Raw genomic sequence first — 19,977 nt, 5'->3', positions numbered from 1 at the left:
AAAACCTAGATGCACATTTAGATAAAGATAGGCATAGGTTTTGATGAGTAGAATTAGAGTGTATTAGTTCTTAGAAAGGCTAATGCACCAACCCCTCTCCCCCCTTCTTTATGCGTAACTGTTCCTTACAACCACTATAGGCAAAACAAAACACAGGTAAGTTGCATTGTGTATAAACTTGGATATATATAGGGTAATGTGGGGATAATCACAACCACACATAAAGACACTTCCCGTGAAAATTGTTGATTAAACAAGCAACTTCTACACCAAGGGCTATTGTTTTAGTGTGACGCAGCATGCTTTGATTAGTACAACCAAAACAATAACACCATTTGGATCCTTGGAATTGAATTCATTTTAATAATCATAATTTAGACATAGATTAATTAAACTAATATGAATATATGTGGATTATATTTATACATTATTGTTGGTCATAAGAGAGAGATACTTATATGTTGTGTTTCTAACGTACGGGAGCGAGTTGGAAAGCGTGTTATAAGTTGCAAAGTAGAAATATATCATGGTGATACATACCATAAATTTCTATCTCCCACCTTATGAAGAATTTGAGATAGACTTATATGTGAACTTTGGGAATTTGTGGAATGTCAAATTCCAAGCCAAATAGCCTAGTCTATTAAGTAGATTTGAATTCCTCCAGAATGAAAGGATCCAAACGGCCTCTAAGTTGATTTTTTGCAATATTAAGCAGGGTCGATTCATCTTTCTTGTACCTCTAATTTTTTTATGCTTTGGAGGAACCATCGACTCGGCATGTTGTATTTCCCTAGATTTATTTTACAATTTAATAATGCTATTTTTTGGGTAGGTCTCGTGTTCATCAATGGTGAGAAGCCCATGGTGACTGGACGTGATCATATAGGTAGAGCGTACGTATATATGTTTAACTATATATGTGTATATACGAGTGTCTATATCTACGTTGAGAAACTTGAGATTTTAAAAAAATTGTGGCCCTTTTTCTTATATGATCGCATTAAATACCATGACCTTTAAACATAAGGTGAAAAAAGAAATGTGCAGTATGAGAGAAAATATCCACATGATTTAGTTGACAAAGAGTCAAAATGAACATTAGAGCCTTAAATTTGTGAAGTTCATCAGCCTTTTATTTGGAGGGAAAAATAAACCCCTTTTTCATAATCTCTCAGTATTTGCATCCCGTACCTATATCTTGGGAAATTTGAATATTCGAAAATTCGGGCCGGGGCACCATGATGCTATGACCAATGATTTTGGGAACTTTGAATATTCGAATATGCGGGACGGGGCACCACGATGCTATGACCATTGTTCTTTTTTTTTTTTAGCAAATGCTATGACCATTGATTTGTACTACTAGATGGCTAGACTTGGGCCCGTTGACTACACGAGCCCACCTGGCAGAGCCTCCATCCATCCAAGCTGTTTGGACCCATTGGCATAGGGGGCCACAATTCTGAAGGGCTAGCAACACCACCCATCCAGGCTTCAATACACTACTAATGGAATGGCCTTCAGCTGCTCTGAGAGAAGCTGTTTTACTAGCTTCCCAAGTTCCCATCAATATTTGATACGAATTTAAGCAAATACAAACACTAGTAGTCATGTGTTCTGTGCAGATTATGTCATATAGATAGGCCTGCTGCAATATGCAGTAATCTTGCTTGATACAAATTCAATCTGGGGAGAGCAACAATTCCTACAGCCATTGCCGATTCACTATTCCTTTGGACATGGCAAAATGCTCATCCCACAAACAGTTATTGTTACCTGTCTGAATTCAACAGGAAATAAACAATAATGCATGCCACCATCTGATCTAATTCACAAACTCTATTCCGGTGAATATCTCCCCTGAATGAAGCTGGAGAGCGACATCACCAACAACCTGCACCATAAGAGCAAAGCTGACTACAAGATGGAAATGGCCACAGAAACAGAGAACATTGTCTTTGTAACGAGCCCCTTGGAGTTTACACATTCAAAATAAATATCTGAAGTGCATGAATAATGAAAAATAACCACAGGCCATATAGAAAACAAGCACAAACCTTTGCCATAGTTCTGTACGAATATTCAGTGACTCCAGCAACATGTGGTGTTATAATAACATTTGAGAATTTCAGAATGGGGTCCTCTGGATCAAATGGCTCTGTCCAGGCAACATCAATACCCAAACCACCTAAATGACCTGACTCAAGGTGATCGAACACAGCCTTGTAGTCCAAAAGACCTCCTCTAGCAATATTGACCAGACACGAACCCTGCGTATGTAAAGACACCACTAACATTTAATTATTCAGTATTACTATAACAGGAAAACTTTTGTAACAGAACCTTCTTGTCAGTAAAAGTTAAGTCACTATCAGAATGAAATGCACATACCTTTTTCATCGCTGAGAGGAACATATCATCAACAATTCCAACCTACAAATATGCTTGCTTTGTAACTAGAGTAGATAAAAGGCTGTCTGTATAGAAGAGGGAAAGAAATAAACCAAGAGGAGAACGAACTGTTTCATTGGTTTGTAGCAAGCATGTTATGACTATGTCAGCTTCTCCAGCAAGTTCATACATATCTTCTGGTCCACCTTTTTTATCTACAAGCCCATCAACATCTGCACAAGGAATGTTTGAAGTGACAGGAGGGGCATGTAAAGAATTTTCATGTGGGCCTGATATCAGTAGCAGCTTACCACATGGCAATGATCCTAGTGACCAATTTCTTTTAGTAGCAAGAATTTTTACACCAAATGGTTTTAGCCTCTTGGCAATTTCCATACCAATGGCCCCAAATCCTAGGATAAGGACCTAGACAATAATCACAAACACAATTATTTACACAGATGGGATAATTCACATGGAAAGTAGATCAAACAAGCAATTTCCACAAATAGGCCCAATAGCATACTGTTTTGCCTAATATTGTTTCTCCTGTTGGACTTCCCAGGTCCTTCTGATGCACAGCAGCATCCATCAACTTCTGCAAAGTAATGCTCAAAGTCCAAACCATGAGTGGTTCATTATATATGAAGGCATCTAATTTTAATTAATACAACAAAAACAACTAAATAAATGTTTTTATTCTATTAAAAAAACTTATAACAGAAACTAAATTTAATGACCTGTCAAGCTTGTACACCAGAATTTTGCTGCTTTCATGAAAATGCATTTTAAGTCTTCAGTTCTGACAAATTTCATAGTATCTTCCAAACTTGAAATAAGAAAACAGATGAACACTACAAATTTCCATGTTTCCCCTTGGCATACTTGTTTATCTATCAAAAATTCAAAACATAAAAATGGAGAGCCAAAACCAAAGCTCGTAGAAAAAACTATTTTGTCTTTGTTATTTCTGTAGGATACTATGGACTTTGAATACATATGTTCAATTAATGAGAATGCTGTAGTGAAGAAAAAAATTCTTGCTTGCTTAAGATGGGATTAGTCCTGATTTGCTTAGTTTCAATACTGTAACTTGGTACAGTATTAAAAATCCTCTAGAGGGTGAAGAAAAAGAAGCCATGAACAATCATTGAAGCCATTCATCAGAAAACATGAAACATATGAACAGCATATCCAATTTGCATGTTGTCGGAACTGGTATCTGTAAAATATACTTGCTTCCGCAGAACACCAAGGGTAAGATAGATTGCCATCTCTGCACAAGAGACTGCATTTCCTGTCATACTCCCCGGTATTCTTGCAACTTTTATTTTGTGTTCTGTAGCAGTATTCACATCCACACCTGATGTAAATCGTGAACTTAATATCAGAGAAGGCAGTCATGCTGATACTAATTAAGATAATAACAAACTTAGTCACCTTCTAACCCAACGCCATACTGCATAATAATCTTCATCTGGGTCGCCTTGGCAATGACATCTGAATCTATGCGTCGATTCTTCACAACACATATATGATAGTTGTGGATAACATCAGGTACCTGCTCAAGGCCCACTTCGTCAACCTGCAAATTGAATTGGAGTGGGGGGCTTTCACATTGAAATTACAGGTAATCAGCTTGCTAAGATGTGTTAAAAAAAAGAGGGGATCGAAGAAGAGGTTCCCAAACCTCAATAAATGGATAGTCCTGCAAATACTCGGTCGTGTACCTTGTGGATGCAGGGAAATAGGGGCCACAGAATAGCACCCTTGTAACCTTGCTGTTGCTGCCATTGCTTTTGATTGCACAAGCTACTGTTAAAACACTACCTGCAGTGGAGTAACAGCATGAACAAAACAACTGACATAAAGCAGTTGTTTCTTTCTACTGGACTACCAAAATCACAAACGGCAACACCGTCCATCACTCAATTTGACCAAAAAAAATCCAATGCATGAACCGGATGGAGGTGGCCAGACCAGATACTATGCCTTCAGAAATGCTCATTTTCGCTCCTCAGTATTTCACTGAACACAGGTACTTTCAGATTTGAGTACCACATCCAGTTTCCATCTTCCCCGAAACCAATAGTCCACGTGGTGGTGAATACTTCTTGCAGGAACGGATCGGACGGAACATCGCCCTCGACGCCAGACCCAGGGATTCACCGGACCAAAGAACAAACAAGGCGAACCAGGAGGCGCCCGAGGACGAAGGCTATCAAGGGCGGGCGGAATGCCATACCTCGTGCTCGCGGGAAGAAAGGGGAATCGCCACCGCGGCGACCTGCGGCAGCGAAGGCGGCGGCGCGAGGGAGCTGGTGTGCTGGGGCGTGTGTGGCCGGCCTAGCCGCCAATCTTGCTCCCGCCATTGAATATTGAATTTAGGAAAACAAAAGGCCTCTCAAAATCTCATTCACCTCCTAAAATTTCTGCGTAGTGCACTACCTTTTTATATGGGCTAGGGGTGTTCGTTTTTATGTTTATAATAATATAAAATTATTAGAAGGTAGATTGGTTTATGCTTCCAAATATATTACTTTTTTTGCTGTGCCTAATGCAACAAGAACATTTAACATTTAATATTATTTTATTGGGCAATGAGCAGCTCTTCTTCCCTGGCTCCAAGGCCCTTGCCGCGAGCTAGGTTTTATCGGAGCTCAGCGAAACCCTAGCTCGTCCGCGGCGCCACCTTTTTCGCCTAGCCCACCACCAGCTTCCCTATATCGCTCGTCTGTCGACCCCACCGCCTGCATGGCCTCCTCCCCTCGGCTAGCCCCTTCTATACCCGACGGAGTTGGGAAAGATGAGAGGAGACCTCATCAGAACCCTAGAAAAGCAAATCCAGGAAGAGGAGAAAGGAGGCGGCCTACCTAGTGAAGGGGAGAGGGGAGGGAGGTGGAAGAGAGCAGGGGCGTGTTGGCGGAGAGAGGTGGAAGACATGGTTGGGGGCAGTGGGAGTTGGAGTTGTAGCGAAATCAACAGTGGACCGTGCGCGCGCTAAGATGTCTACCTGCATACTCGGAATCTAGTATTTGTGTATTTTATAAATTCACGCCTCCTAGACTTTGCATTTATTGAAATGTGAGCAATATGGACTACCTTTATGCATCGAGGGGCTAGTTGTTAGCTGAGGCTAAAAATTAGCATATATTAGTTGAGGGCTAAGGCTGGCCAACTAGTTAGCTAAACTAATTATATGCTTAGGCCAGCAGTGATATAAAACTTATCAATGTCAGTTGCAAACCAGCGGTCATAACCTTTATTACTATCGTCGATTAGAGTGAAACCCGACGGTGATGGATTCTCCCGACTGATGTAGAATCTACCACTGAGTATAAAGGTGCAGAATGTTTGTGGCAGAAATTCGGCTTGCACGCTTGTGTAGGCCTAAACGAAGAAACAGAGGCTGCCAGGTGGGGCCGGTGCGTGAACACCAAAGAAAAACCTTTGCGTAGTTTTTTTCCAAAAAAAAAAAGGTGACCGTGTCCAAACGACAATCTCCTGAGATCAATCAACTACTTCGATTTTTCAAAAGGTGAGCGCGTTCCACGTGAAAATGACATTAACAAAGAGAGCCGTGATCATGCTGAGATTCAGGGGATTCAGGGGACCACATTATTATTAGCTGATGAAGCAATGTTGCAAGAAAATGACTCGCTAACACTACAATCCAGCCAGTGGCGGAGTTTTCAATTTTCATGGAGATCACCATCAAACATCTGGTTACATATCGCCGGACCCATTATTCGCTACTAATGATAGTAACAGCAGTTATGGCTGCTGCCTGAGAATTTTCCTTTTTTAGTTGACAAACTCTACTTCCGTGAACGGCTGACCTGAGTGAAGCTGGAGGGCAGTGTCACCAACAGACTGCAAAAGGCAGAGCAAGAGTTACCACAAGTATCCAAAATAGCAGCAATCTGTTCTCCAGTGCATAACTAATAATTGGAGTTTGGTTGCACCATTCATATCTGCTGACCAACCGCAGTAGTACTTGGTGGTTGCTAAATACTGAGGACATAATTTAAATGGAGCAAGCACAAAGCGCAAACCTTTGCCATAGTTCTGTACGAATATTCAGTGACACCAGCCACATGCGGTGTTATAATAACGTTTGGGAATTTCAGAACAGGATCCTCTGGATCAAATGGCTCCATCCAAGCAACATCGATCCCCAAACCAGCTAAATGGCCCGATTCCAGGTGATCAAACACAGCCTTGTAGTCCAGCAACCGTCCCCTGGCAATGTTGACCAGATATGATCCCTGCTTAAAATTAAGGCAGTTAAAGTTAATCCATTGCAGATGGTGGCGGTATCTGTTTATCCAACGATATTATGCTCCAGACAATATTTTCTTGTAGGAATATTCTCAACTGATAGCATATCTCATGGTTCATTCCTTCTCTATTACTTATGTAACACTAAAACAGAAGAATGGGGTCAGCAAAATGAAGAGCCCCAGATCTGATAACATGGAGATCAGTATGAAACAAACAAGCATGTACCTTTTTCATTGATGAAATGAACTTATGATCCACAATTCCAACCTGTAAAAGATAATCACATTCTATCAAGGTCAACCAAAGGTCATCTGGAAGGAACTTTTAATAAGTAATTAAGTACACAAAGAGAAGTATTAACTGTTTCGTTGGTTAAGGTCATGCATGTTATAACAATGTTAGCTTCACCAGCAAATTCATACATGTCTTCTGGGCCACCTTTCTTGTCAACTAGCTCATCAACGTCTGCATTGGAATGTTTTTTAAGCAGGTGGAGCAGAACAGAAACTATTTATAAAGGCCATGTGAGGAAATGGAAGAATGGAGCTTACCAGATGGCATTGTGTCTGATGACCAGTTTCTTTTGGTAGCAAGAATTTTTACTCCAAAGGGTCTTAGCCTCTTGGCAAGTTCAACGCCGATGGCCCCAAATCCAAGGATAAGGACCTATACAGCACAGATAACAACAACTACATGAATGGGATATTTCCCATGGAATGTAGATCAAAGATGCAATGGTGTATACACCACAACCATACTGTTTTGCCAAATAATGTATCTCCAACTGGAATACCAAGGTCTTTCCGGTTCACAGCAGTGTCCATCTCCTTCTGCAAGTCAAATGCCCAATGTTCAACCATGGTAGCCCACATATGAAAGGATCGAAGTTATGTTTGAGAAACTTAAATAACTTAGCTTCAAGATGATGAAAACTAGGAGAGTAGTGTATATGTTAAAAGAGATGAGTACATATCCTCTACAGTATATACATGATGAGCCAAAGATTAGTCCAATCGCCAGAAATTTTGGTTAAAAATTAGTGGACACACTTGAACTAAAGCTAGTGTGTTCCTATATAGGTGTCACCAAGGTATAAACATTAAAAAATTTATCATTTTAAACACCATTATAAAGTAAAGTTATTATGATTTTCAAACAGAAATGGTACTAATTGATTTATCATCATTTTTCCCATATGATTGTATATTTCATATTTTTGCTAATTCATTATTAGAAAAACCTATGATCAAAGTCTTATCTCAAATGCAGAAATAATGTTGGAAAACATCATAATCCAGGAAAAAAAGGGAGTAGTTTTAATGGTCATCAATGTGTAACAGTTTTGCAGCATCACAGACTCTTTTTCCTCTGAAAATGCATTGTCATGAAAATATCTCAGTAATAGATTTCATGTTAACTGCCTAACTTGAAACATAATAAAATGGGGATGGACCATATAATTGTTGCAGATTTTAGACAAAAAGTAGAACTAGGAATATTAATTTTCATCCAAACTCACAGACCTCAAACTCAAAGCTGGTAACTCAAACTCAAGAGGATAGGCTTTTTTATCTGAGTCATTCTGTTGACTCCTTTCTAGTAGCTAGGGATCTACACCTCTGTTCTTTGGGATGTACAATCCCAAACCTTTGTACTCTGTTCTAACCGTTACAATATGTGTTGTTGTTAAAAAATAATAATTATTATGTTTTTATTAGTCTTCCATATAGAATACTAGGATTTTAACTGAAGGACCTAATTCTGCAGAATAATCATGCTTGCTTGCATCATAGAGAAAGATTAGTTACAAATTATAATATCTTTAGAGTGTAGAAACTGTAACTGTTTATGAATGTGGAAACAGTCAAGTTGGAATGTTGCTAACTTTCATCAAAGAGAACCTTAAAAAACTGATAGAAAATAGAGCACTTCCAACATTCACATGGTCAGCACTATAGGCACACAACACATACTTGCTTACGCAGAACACCTAGTGCAAGATAGATTGCCATTTCTGCGCAAGAGACGGCATTCCCTGTCGTACTTCCAGGGATCCGTGCAACTTTAATTTTGTGTTCCGTAGCAGCATTTACATCAACGCCTGTGGAAAATATGCAGTTAATATAATATGCGTAGTTAAATTGACAGATTGACTGAGTAGACAAGATAGCATCAGAATTTGAATCACCTTCTAACCCAACACCATACTGCATTATAATCTTCATCTGAGTTGCCTTGGCAATGATATCTGAATCTATACGCCGATTTTTTACTACACATATATGATAGTTGTCAATAACATCAGGTACCTGCTCAAGACCTACTTCATCAACCTGCAAAAAGAATTGACAGTCAAATGCAACTCGTGTAAAAAGACATGCTCATATCTCAAGATTATGTGGTAAGCACCTACTGTGAAACTACTATATTATTACAATCTGAGGATTCAGAATTTGTTTCATGTTATCCTAATGGAGGACACAGGTCCCTGTGCAGTCAAACAAATCGAGTACAGTATTCCTAATAAACATGTCAACAAGGAACCAATAACCAGACTATGCCTGGCTTATAGAACTTTGGTAATGCTAAGCTTTCACAAATTCAAATCTGCAAGAGCTAGTGTATTGATATTGTAATGTTTGGTTAGTTGAAAAAGATCACTTTATATTCACAATGGAAAATTTGGAAATTTGTACGATGTTCCACTTATAAAGGAAGCTCACTATTAATAAACATCAGCATCAGATATTTGTATGACATTATGTGATCAGATTACTCTTATTGACTTTGGGGAAGCAAAGCATGCCCTGCTTTCTATTCTTTTCAAGAAGCTGTGACCATCTCATGGTTGTCCTGATTTCTGTTCTTTTCAAGAACATGTGACCATCTCATGGTTGCTCTGGGGGGAAAACTATCACTACAAGGGCCAAATAAACATAAATGAAGCAGCAGTGGTAACTACTAACTAGCAGAGGACAAGAATGATATATTGCAATGCATATTCCAAATTGTAACCCTCCAAGAGCATTAGATGTATATAAATAAAACTTCAAAATTCTAACTTTGGTAACATTAAGCCAACTATACTAGTACAATATAAATGAAACTAAAAATAATGGACAGTCAGCTAGTACATTCATATGCATCTCAATCAACAGATACATGAATCAGCAGATCTTTTGCATGGTACCATGTAAAATGTGCAACAAACCTGAATGAATGGATAGTCCTGCAAATACTCCTTGGTGTAGTTAGTAGAAGCTGGCCAATATGGACCACAAAATAGCACCCGGGTTAGAGTGCCATGACCATTCTTCTCACTTGAATCACCCATTTTTGAGTAATGACCTGTAATGATGAGCTATGTAGTCAAAATAAAATAAATTGTTGTGTGGAAACACAGATACCATTTCTCTCCATGTGACTGAGAATTATTAATAAAATAACAAGATGTCAGAGATATCCATCCATCAATTGGAATATCCAAAATAACTAATTGCATCCTAGAAATTTCACAGAAGCATAACTATTATTCCATAAATACAATTGGACTTATATATATATATATATATATATATATATCAGAACCAAAAGTTTCCAGAAAGCAGTAATATATTGGACTATCTTCAGCCAGGTCAACAGTAATTTTATCGAGAGCAGTTATTCTTTAGCTAACAAGGTCATTTTGGCTCTGCCTTATACTGGTTAAAGGTTCAACTCTTGAATGAAGTAAAAACATGTCAGACAAGAATCAACCAAGAGATGGAAGGGACAAATCTAGAGCTGGTACAGGAGGTAAAGAACCATGTTTACTGACTCCAACACAGATCGGTTGAGCAACTAATACGCCCATTTTCCCCTGCATCTCATAGTTTTAGTGGTTACTAGCTGTGCTCTGCAAGTCTGCATCAGTTACTAGGACAACAACACAAACTCATCTGAACCTGCTGACAGTGACAGCAACATAAACCCTGTCAACAGGAATGTGAAAGTCAACCTCAGTATATGTGTAATCATTTGTTCTGCATTTCCTCGTCGCAGTACCCAATCCGATACGATTTCATCGGCCCCGTACCGATTGATCCCAAAAGGAAAAGAATAAAGACCATCCTAGCCCCTGCACAGCCCGAACCCACACAAGTTTTGGCAATCCGGTTCTTGCAACTGCATCCAGAGGGATGTAAGATCAGGGACAGGGGCCGCCCCGCCCCTGCAGGACAGCGGCAGGGCACAAGGATGGGAAGCGCCCGGGGTCAGAGAAAGAGGGGAAGGGAGGTGAAGGGGCGGTACCTTGGGAGGAGGATGAGGAGGAGGAAGGAGAGTAGAGCCGGTGGTGGTGTGCGGCGGCGTGACGGGGCAGGTGCAGGAGCAAGAAGGTGGAGTGGCGGCCGAGTCTGCCAACTAATCTTGCTCCTCCGGCCATATAGGAAAGGGAAAGGAAACAAACGGACGGGAGGTTGGAGAGAGTGACTCACTCGTCACTCCCCCGCCCCGCTGTCGGGTTGGGAATCGTGGCAATAGTTTCATGACACAGTCTCAATGCAACACATGAAAATTTTTAAGGTATAGCACTTTCATTTTTATTTAACAATTATTGTTCAATCATAAATTAACTAGGTTTAAAAAATTCATCTTATAAATTATAGATAAACTGTACATTTAGTTATCTTTTTTATTTATATTTAATGCTCAATGCATATGCCGCAAGATTTAATGTGACGGGAAATCTTGAAAATTTATCGGAAGTAAACAAGGCCTTAGTTTCGAAAGTTTTTTGGTTTTAGATATTGTAACATTTTTGTTTTTATTTGACCTATTGTTGTTCAATCATGAACTAACTAGGCTCAAAAGATTTATCTCGCAATTTATTATAAGTAAATTGTACAATTAGTTTTTGTTTTCGTCTATATTTAATATTCCGTATATGTGCAGTAAGATTCGATGTATGGAAAATTGTGAAAAGTTTTTTATTCTTGAGTGAACTAAACAAGGCTTTAGTTCCTCAAAGTTTTTCATGTGACGTACATCCGTTGCTTTTTTTTTGTTTGTATCATGTGACGTGGCAACCACCGTTTGGTTGAAAATGTGAGTTGATCCTATTATTCACTGAGGGCGAGTCTTATTGAGTTGTCTCCTAAATTGAATATCCCATTGTCCATTTGCAATGCTTGTGCTACCTTTATGTGAGGTTGGTCGCTTATGCAATTAATTAATTGCGGAAAATTTTGATAAAATCTTCTAAGACCTTGTTTAGATGTCAAAAGTTTTTGAAGTTTGATATTGTAGCCCTTTCGTTTGTATTTGATAATTATTGTCTAAACATAGACTAACTATGCTCAAAAGATTCATTTCATAAATTACAGACAAACTGTGTAAGTTATTTTTTATTTATTTTTAATACTTCACGTATACATCCAAAAATTTGATATAATAGAGAATCTTATAAACTTTTAGAATTTTAAGTGCATCTATAGGCCTAAAGTATTTGTAATGCAAAAGGAATTGTGGCACAGTTTGGTGGTTAGGCCTTGTTTAGATACGAAAAGATTTTAGATTTCACTACTGTAGTACTTTCGTTTATTTATGGCAAATATTGTCCAATTATGAACTAACTACGATCAAAAGATTCGTCTCACGATTTTTACAATTAAATTGTGCAATTAGTTTTTATTTTCGTCTATATTTAATGCTTCATGCATTTGCCAAAAAATTCGATGTGAAAGAAAATCTTAAAAACTTTTTGGTTTTTTATGAACTAAACAAGGCTTAGTAATTCTTCAGACGCTTTAAACGGGCACCGTTGCCTTGGATTCCGGCGTGATTGACAGGTCCCAAATTCCTCTCGCGGTGAATCTTGTGCTGCGTCGATCTCTATTATGTCCGGTTTGGTTTGCTTCCGTAGACTTTTTGTCACATTAAATATGTTAATATATACGTGCAGTATTAAATATAGACTATTTATAAAAACATAGCTAGAGAGTAATTTATAAGACAAATCTTTTGAGCTTAATTAATATATAATTGGACACCGTTTATTAACTACAGTTCGCTTGAGCTTATCTGCCGAACCTGTCAGCCAGTGAGCAGTGTTTTTCTCTCATAACAAATCAGCGAACAGTACTTTTAGCTATGACTTATCAGCCAAGCGAACCGATCCGCGCGTCATCTTTATCCCATCGAATCTTTAAACACATACATAAAACACTAAATATACACACAAAAACAAATTGTACAGTTTGCTTGTAAATCGCAAGACCAATCTAAATCTAATTAGTTTATGATTAGTTATAATTGCTATGGTAACCGCATTTGTTAATGATGAATTAATTAGCCTTAATAAATTTGTCTTATTGTTTTCAAACGAGCTATTAAATTTGTTTTTTTATTAATATAAAAAAACCCCAAAACCCATTCTGATATTCTTTCAACATGTCTGATGTGATTCTCAAAATTTTGATTTCGCCAAGCCTAAATAATATTTTGTCTCTGCTCAACGGTAGAACTACGACCGGCTTTATTTACCAGTCCTGGATGGGGGTGACCAAGCAAAGGAGCTACTAAATACTTTAATTCCTGTGGGTCCAATCGTTAGAATAGTTGCGCAAACCAATGATCGGAGCACTTTAGGCCTTGTTTAGTTTCCAAAAAATTTTGCAAAATTTTTCAGATTTCCCGTCACATCGAATCTTTAGACGCATGCATGGAGTATTAAATATAGATGAAAATAAAAACTAATTGCACAGTTTGGTCGAAATTGACGAGACAAATCTTTTGAGCCTAGTTAGTCCATGATTGGACAATTTTTGTCAAATACAAACGAAAGTGCTACAGTATCGATTTTGTAAAAAAATTTAGAACTAAACAAGGCCTTACACCAGTTTAGCACCTCGTGACGTGTACAGTTTTAGCAAATGCTAAGATATTAGTTTCAAAAAAAAAGCCAAGATATACACTAAAGTTGTCCTAAATCGTCCAATATATATTCTCTTATTAGGCCATCTTAGTGGGAGTTTCATCGGAATTACATTGACATTTAATAAGATGTCATGTAAGTGTTTTTTATGATGATAAGAGAAAGAAGAAGTGAGTTTCGTAGAGATAAAACTCTCATAGCACGATTACTAACTCTCTATAAGTAATAAAATTAAGTGTTTATAAAATCATAGAATGAAAATTCTGTATTGAGAGTGGGTGTTTCATCCATATTTTATTACAATTTAAATAACATGACACTCTTGAAACTATGCTATAAAACTCATCACTAAGACTGGCCTCTCATATGAGAGTCTCTTTTTTCATCCATGTAACAGCAACTCTAACGGACCTCTCATATTAGAGTCTTTATTTTTTTCATCTTAGGCCAATTTCGATGGGGTTTTCAAGGAGTTTCATTTCTAATTAATGCTATGAACGGAAAAGAGTTTAATCATGATGAAACTCAACCTATAGGAGTACCCAGGTGATTAAACAGATTGAAATCCCCATTGACACTACTAAAAAAACTTAACCACGACCTTTCCAAAAACCCCTCGGAGGTGGGCACGGTTTTGAACCGCCTCGCAAATTCGATTTATGGAGACAAGTTAAAAAATAACCGCATCCAAAAATCTATTAACGAAGGCAGGCTTTATAAGAGGCCCGCTTCCAAAAATGCCCCCATTTTTGCAGGCAGACCTCCTAATTTGCCTGCCTCGAAAAAAGGCCATGGCCCAAACAGGCCTAGACCGAGACCCGATAGGCGCTCAAGTATTAAAACAAGACCTAGGGTTTCTTCTCCCACCCCCCTCTCTCTACCTCCCCTCACACTTTCCCTTTAGCGCCGCACCCTCGACCCGACTCAGAGTCGCGCCCCCTCCCTCCTCGTGACTCAACGACATTGCATCCTCCTTTGGCGGAGGCCACTCCTCCCCACTCAGCTCGGCTCTCCGGCGAGTGCCACCACTCCCCTCCTGTCCCTCTCCCTCACTAGACATATCTGGAGGTGAAGGAAGAGCTTGTGGGCATGGCTCCTAGGCCATTTGGCAGCATAGCCTGGTCGTTCGACGGCGGTGGCCCAACTTCACAAGCGTGATGGCCCGACTTGACCCCTCCATTATGGTACCCTTCCTCCCCATGGCCTCCTCCTCTCTTGCTGCTGGTGCTCGTGCAACGGCGGTGGATCCGACAATGATGATCCTAGATCCAACGAAGATGAGCTTAGATCTGGTGATGCTAGTGTTGTGGCGGTCAATTTGGCGAGGAGGAGCTCAGATTCGGTGGTGCTCATGCGGTTGTGGCGGAGCTTGGATCCGTCCGTGCTCGTGTGACCACGTACGTAAATTCTACTAAGTTTCAGAAATTATTAAAATTTTGGCAAAGTCTCCCCAGTAAACTGAACAGACAAAGCAAACATAGATAATGTAACCACATACGTAAAGACATGAACATCACAGACCAAAAATAGAATAAATAGGACTATCCCCAACAAATACCATCTCATCCAAAATAACCTTTAAGTGACCTCATAGTTAAACTATTATAGTTGCAAAAATTAGAAAATTAAGCATAATCTAACTAAGTGATTTTGCTCATGAAGGTGCTACTCCCCAGCCCCATGCATGTCACATTCAATTGGTACCTAAAAACCAAATAAGCTCAAGGGTGAGTAAAAAACTTGGCAAGTACAATTAGAACCAGAAGAAGAAATACAACATGTGAATCCATGAACGACCTAGAAATAGTAGTTTCCATCTAAAACATTTTAGAACTGGCCCGTCCACCACTGGTACACTTGTTGCCACTTGATCCTTTTACACCAGCTTTTCTCTGATGTGAAAATTGTCCCCCCCACCGATGTCGAAGCCTGATGATTGTCGAGCCAACATGTTAGCATTACTGTTTTCATGCCTTGTGATATGCCAAATTTGGATTTTGGAAATAGAAGCAATGATATGAAGGCACATATCAAGATAAATATTGAGTGATCCTTCCATAACATTGAAGCATACTAGCGTCTTGTTGTGCCATTAGTAAAGAATCACCAAAGGTTTTAACATGTGTTTCACCTCCATGGATTGCAATATTGCTAAGATGAACAAGAGAATCAAATTCAGCATCAAATGTTGGTGCATATGTAGTTTAATCAGCTTGATGTCTCAAACAACACCATTGTGAGAAATAATGATTATGGCAACACCTTGGCCTTCTTTGCAAGCCAATTAATTGAAATAAAGCTTCCATGGGGTACAGATCAGGTAATTGATCTCATCTTCTAAATTTATTCCTTGCTCAACAACAAAACCAGCAAAAATTTGACTTTTTAATGTTTTAGTGGTTCAAAGGCCCAATCATACTTAATTAGTGTGTATGCCATTTACCAATCCTTTTGCTAAGGATTGGCCGATATAACATATTGTCGACGAAAGCTAGTCGGCAGTCTACCTTGGGGTATACCCACGGTAGTAGTTTATCGGTAGACGGTGCGCAAACTACGAACTCGATGGTGACGCAAGACACGGACAAGCTTTTTATCCAGGTTCAGCCGCCGAGTTGGCGTAATACCTACGTCCTGCGTCTGGTTATATTGAATTGTGTTGAGAGAATATCCCGTCCTAGGGGGGTCCCTTGCCCCTCCTTATATAGTCTGGAGGGCAGGGTTACAGATCTGGAAACTAATCCTAGTCGGTTACAATTGCCATGGATAATTCGATATCAATTCCTATTATAACCGACTAGAATCCTGCTTGATCTCCACATCTTGTTTCCTTGCGCGAAACTCCAGGCTGTCGGATCAAGCCTTGAACTCGTCTCGTAATGGGCCAAGCCTCCTGACCCAAGTCTAGCCGTAAGGGTATAGGGGTTTATACCCCCACAGCTAGTCCCCGAGCACCATGTATTGTGATGTAACACGCCGTCTTGAGCTTCTTCGATCAGCGAGACTTGACATCTTCAATAAGCAGGAAAGTCGCCCAAACAGTTGCAACGGTTCTTTGACCAACTCAAAAGACAGTTGATCAACATTGACATCGAAGAAGCGAGTTGTTCGAAGAATGCATGGTGCTCTTAAATCCAAAAAGATTTCCTTCTTGGTGAAGTGTGCCCACTTTACTTTTTTGAAAGGTATAAACCTAAAAAAAGCAAGCATATTCACCGCAAGGTGAAGTGTGCCCACTTAGTCCCCGAGCCTGGTAGTAGGTGACGTAGGCACGTGGTGCCAGGGTCAAAATAAAAGTCCTCAAAGAAATTCTGTAACTGAGATGCATCGCCAGATGCATCGTACCGATGTAGTCCCCGAGCTTGCTGGAAGGCGAAGTATGAGCCTTGTAGCAAGGTCTAAAAATTGAATTTACCAGTCCGTCTGCAATTGAATAGACTAATCGACCAGTCCCTGGGTGTATAATAGTATGACGACCAGTCCCCAAGCACCAAATGCGCTCCTTAGAATTCTGCGTTGCTATACTGTACGACCAGTCCCCGAGCATCGAGTGCTCGGTGGTCGGTGCAGTCTTTGAAGTTCCGAGCTGATAGACTGGGCGACCAGTCCCCGAGCATCAAGTGCTCGGTGGTCGGTGCAGTCCTTGAAGTTTCGAGCTAATAGACTGGGCGACCAGTCCCCGAGCATCGAGTGCTCGGTGGTCGGTGCAGTCTTTGCAGTTCCGAGCTGATAGACTGGGCGACCAGTCCCCGAGCATCAAGTGCTCGGTGGTCGGTGCAGTCCCCCGATTGTTGACTCTCTGCCATATTTGTCTTCTTGTTATTGAAAAGATCTTTCCAGTTAAAGTTGACATGACGAGACCTCCTGACGGGGTGTCAGATGGATGCATGAAAAGTTGCGCCTGGCAACTGTGCAGCCGCCCTTTGCATGGTTTGAGAAAAAGGAAACCATCAATTGGTACGAAAACTCCGCCGCATTAATTGTCTATAATCATCGTAAACCGAAACGCCACATCCGCCGCATGGTCCACCCGCTTCTCGAGAATACGGGAAGTGGGAGAGGTGGAGTTGCGGGTTATAAGAGCCTGACAGTTCCGCATGTACTGCTTACCCTGCCATTGCCTTCAAGCCTTCCACTCTCGCCTCCTTCAATCACCTGCATCTTCCTAACTCAAGCCCAATTTCTCACCTCCAATGGCGAAGAGCGACTCCAAGAAGAGGGCCGAACTGATGGCCAAGGAGTGGAAAAAGTCCCGCAGCACCACGAAATCTCTTGGCGACCTCGTCGATATGGGGCTTCTGCACAGCCCGGAGCTCGGCGGCTGGAGGACACCGGAAGGGGAGAGCTACCCCGACCCCCGCGCTGGTGAGATCGTCGTATTTGAAGATTTCATTAAAAGGGGCTTTGGGGTTCCTGTTTATCCTTTTTCTTCAAGGTCTTCTTTTGTATTATGAGATCGGGATTTGCAATCTGCACCCGAACTCAATTCTCCTCATCTCCACTTTTATCCACCTGTGCGAGGCCTATGTTGGCATAGAGCCGCACTTCGATCTTTTTCGTTATCTTTTCTGCTTGAGGAAGAAGGGAGCAGTTGGAGGCTCCAAGGTTGCAGGTGGAGTATACCTCAACCTTCGTGATGGAATGAAGAATCGCTACCTGCACTGTCCATGGAACACTTCCTTGACCGAATGGTACAGGAAGTGGTTCTACATCACGGAGGAACCGGGCAGCTCCACGTTCTGCGATGTGGGATACATTCCTGAGAAGAGGGTGAGCTGGACCGACCGCCCGGATTTCGACGGTCAAGTGGCGGATCTCATGAAGCTGATCGACTGGTCGCGCCTGGACGGGCTTGGCGTGGTCGGCAACTTCATTTGTCGCCGGGTGATGCCCTGCCAGAAGAGGGTGCACTCGGCGTACGAGTATGCCGGAAGCGTGGACCCGACCAGGATGCGGCCGGAGATCTTGGAGAAGGCGGAGGTACAACAGCTGTTGAACGAGCTGTTCAACTTCGCGGACGGAGGCTTCATCCGTGGCAGTGATCGGGTGCAAGCGTTCAAGTTAGGATGACCAGCACCAAAGGTATGTAGCAGATTATTTTGTTTTAGCATTCGTTTATCGTCTGCAGCTGACTCATCTTTGTTGCTTTTGCAGATTGGCGAAATCGACCGGTGCACAGTGTATGTATCACTGGCACCGGGGATGGAGAATCCTGCGGGAGAAGACCCGCCAGAGGAGGACGCTGCTCGGTGTACTCATTACACCAGCAGTGAGGAGGACCAAGCCCGCCCCGTCCCGACCACCGAGGAAAGGGTGGCGGGGAAAAGGCCAATGCCTGCAGATCCGTCGCCGGCGCCGACACTGCCGGCAGAGAGCAGCCGAGCGTCAAAACGGCGTCGGTTCGTTCGGATCGACGACGACGAGGAGGAGGAGGAGGCCGTACCGTCGCTGGTCCGGAGGCCTCCTGGCCGTCCGGACAGCGGGCCGACCACTGCTGATCGAGTAGCCGGCGACCCTCCTGCGCCTCGTGCTGCGGAGTCGGGGGCACAGGTGCCGACTGGCCGGATGAGGAGGAGGTTCACTGCGACCCACCGTCGCTCAGACCTGTAAGTGTTCGACTTACGTATTTCAGCGGTTTTTGTTTTTTTTATTGCAGTTTTGTTCCTTTAGCGCGGCGTCGGATGTCAACCCCGGCCATGCCGCTGGCCAGGAGACGAGTGAGCCGGTCTGCGCTGCTGAAGACGCGGCCCCGCAGACCGCAGAGCAGCCTACGACTGCAGCCGTGCCTGGGAGCACCGAGGAGCTCCCGGCCGCGGCACCGACTACGACAGGCAGCCCGACCAGAGTTGAGGAGGCTACGGGGACGCCTCCCCCAGCTAGTTCCACGGAAGGGGAGGGCAGAGCCCCGACCCCCCCTCCCGCCGGGGAGAGTGAAGTCCTCACGCCGCCCCGAGCATGAGCCGCTTTGACCGCAGGCTCCCCGGGTCTGGTCCGGGGGCCAGTAATGCCTGCGGCCACTACCGGGGGCAACGCAGCGCCGGAGGAGGAAACCCAAGCGACCTCCGACGACGAGGTGGAGGAGATTGAGGGTCGTCCCCGTGACGGCCGCCAACACGTGTATGTGTGGCGCCAATGCGGGGATCACTTTATTGGTCATGAGGAGCTCGCCGAGACCGAGGAGGCCGCCAGGGTGGAGCGCGCGGCCAAACGCCTCGTCGACGAAGTTAAGGTAAGCAATTCTTTGTACTGTTGTACATTCTGTGCGCTGTCTTGCTTGGTCGTCATATTTTCGTTTTGTAGGGCGCAATGAAAACGACAAAGTACCGGAAATGGTGCTTTGACCAGATAGAAGGCGTCGTAGCCGAGAACAAGGCCCTGGCCGCGGA

At 42.0% G+C, this 19,977-nt stretch overlaps 2 protein-coding genes across 2 annotated transcripts; both read right to left on the bottom strand.

Moving 5' to 3' along the window:
• Window positions 1,617-4,838, bottom strand: LOC8054472 (hydroxypyruvate reductase). Its single transcript, XM_021452571.1, has 10 exons — window positions 4,640-4,838; window positions 4,085-4,224; window positions 3,835-3,979; window positions 3,630-3,757; window positions 2,921-2,992; window positions 2,706-2,820; window positions 2,524-2,627; window positions 2,395-2,436; window positions 2,061-2,273; window positions 1,617-1,897 (listed from the first exon to the last, which is right to left on the bottom strand). Exons 1-10 carry the CDS (start codon window positions 4,764-4,766, stop codon window positions 1,829-1,831), a joined length of 1,155 nt encoding a protein of 384 aa, XP_021308246.1. The 5' UTR covers window positions 4,767-4,838; the 3' UTR covers window positions 1,617-1,828.
• LOC8054471 (hydroxypyruvate reductase) lies at window positions 5,990-11,164 on the bottom strand. The gene is made up of 10 exons (XM_002459631.2): window positions 10,969-11,164; window positions 9,890-10,026; window positions 8,867-9,011; window positions 8,652-8,779; window positions 7,437-7,508; window positions 7,230-7,344; window positions 7,040-7,143; window positions 6,904-6,945; window positions 6,450-6,662; window positions 5,990-6,267 (listed from the first exon to the last, which is right to left on the bottom strand). Exons 1-10 carry the CDS (start codon window positions 11,099-11,101, stop codon window positions 6,199-6,201), a joined length of 1,158 nt encoding a protein of 385 aa, XP_002459676.1. The 5' UTR covers window positions 11,102-11,164; the 3' UTR covers window positions 5,990-6,198.

Source organism: Sorghum bicolor, chromosome 2 (genome assembly GCF_000003195.3).
Source record: "Sorghum bicolor cultivar BTx623 chromosome 2, Sorghum_bicolor_NCBIv3, whole genome shotgun sequence".
Taxonomy (NCBI): domain Eukaryota; kingdom Viridiplantae; phylum Streptophyta; class Magnoliopsida; order Poales; family Poaceae; genus Sorghum; species Sorghum bicolor.
Note: the sequence above shows the minus strand (reverse complement) of the source record. Positions and strands in the feature narration are given on the sequence as shown.

Excerpts from the sequence above, each read along its gene's own strand:
- LOC8054472 (XM_021452571.1), bottom strand. The coding sequence starts at position 4,766 with ATGGCGGGAGCAAGATTGGCGGCTAGGCCGGCCACACACGCCCCAGCA. Across the intron at positions 4,225-4,639 it reads TTTCTTCCCGCGAGCACGAG|GTAGTGTTTTAACAGTAGCT; the intron begins GTATGGCATTCC and ends ACTCCACTGCAG. Across the intron at positions 1,898-2,060 it reads CGTACAGAACTATGGCAAAG|GTTGTTGGTGATGTCGCTCT; the intron begins GTTTGTGCTTGT and ends CTTATGGTGCAG.
- LOC8054471 (XM_002459631.2), bottom strand. The coding sequence starts at position 11,101 with ATGGCCGGAGGAGCAAGATTAGTTGGCAGACTCGGCCGCCACTCCACC. Across the intron at positions 8,780-8,866 it reads GTATGGTGTTGGGTTAGAAG|GCGTTGATGTAAATGCTGCT; the intron begins GTGATTCAAATT and ends TATTTTCCACAG. Across the intron at positions 6,268-6,449 it reads CGTACAGAACTATGGCAAAG|TCTGTTGGTGACACTGCCCT; the intron begins GTTTGCGCTTTG and ends TGCCTTTTGCAG.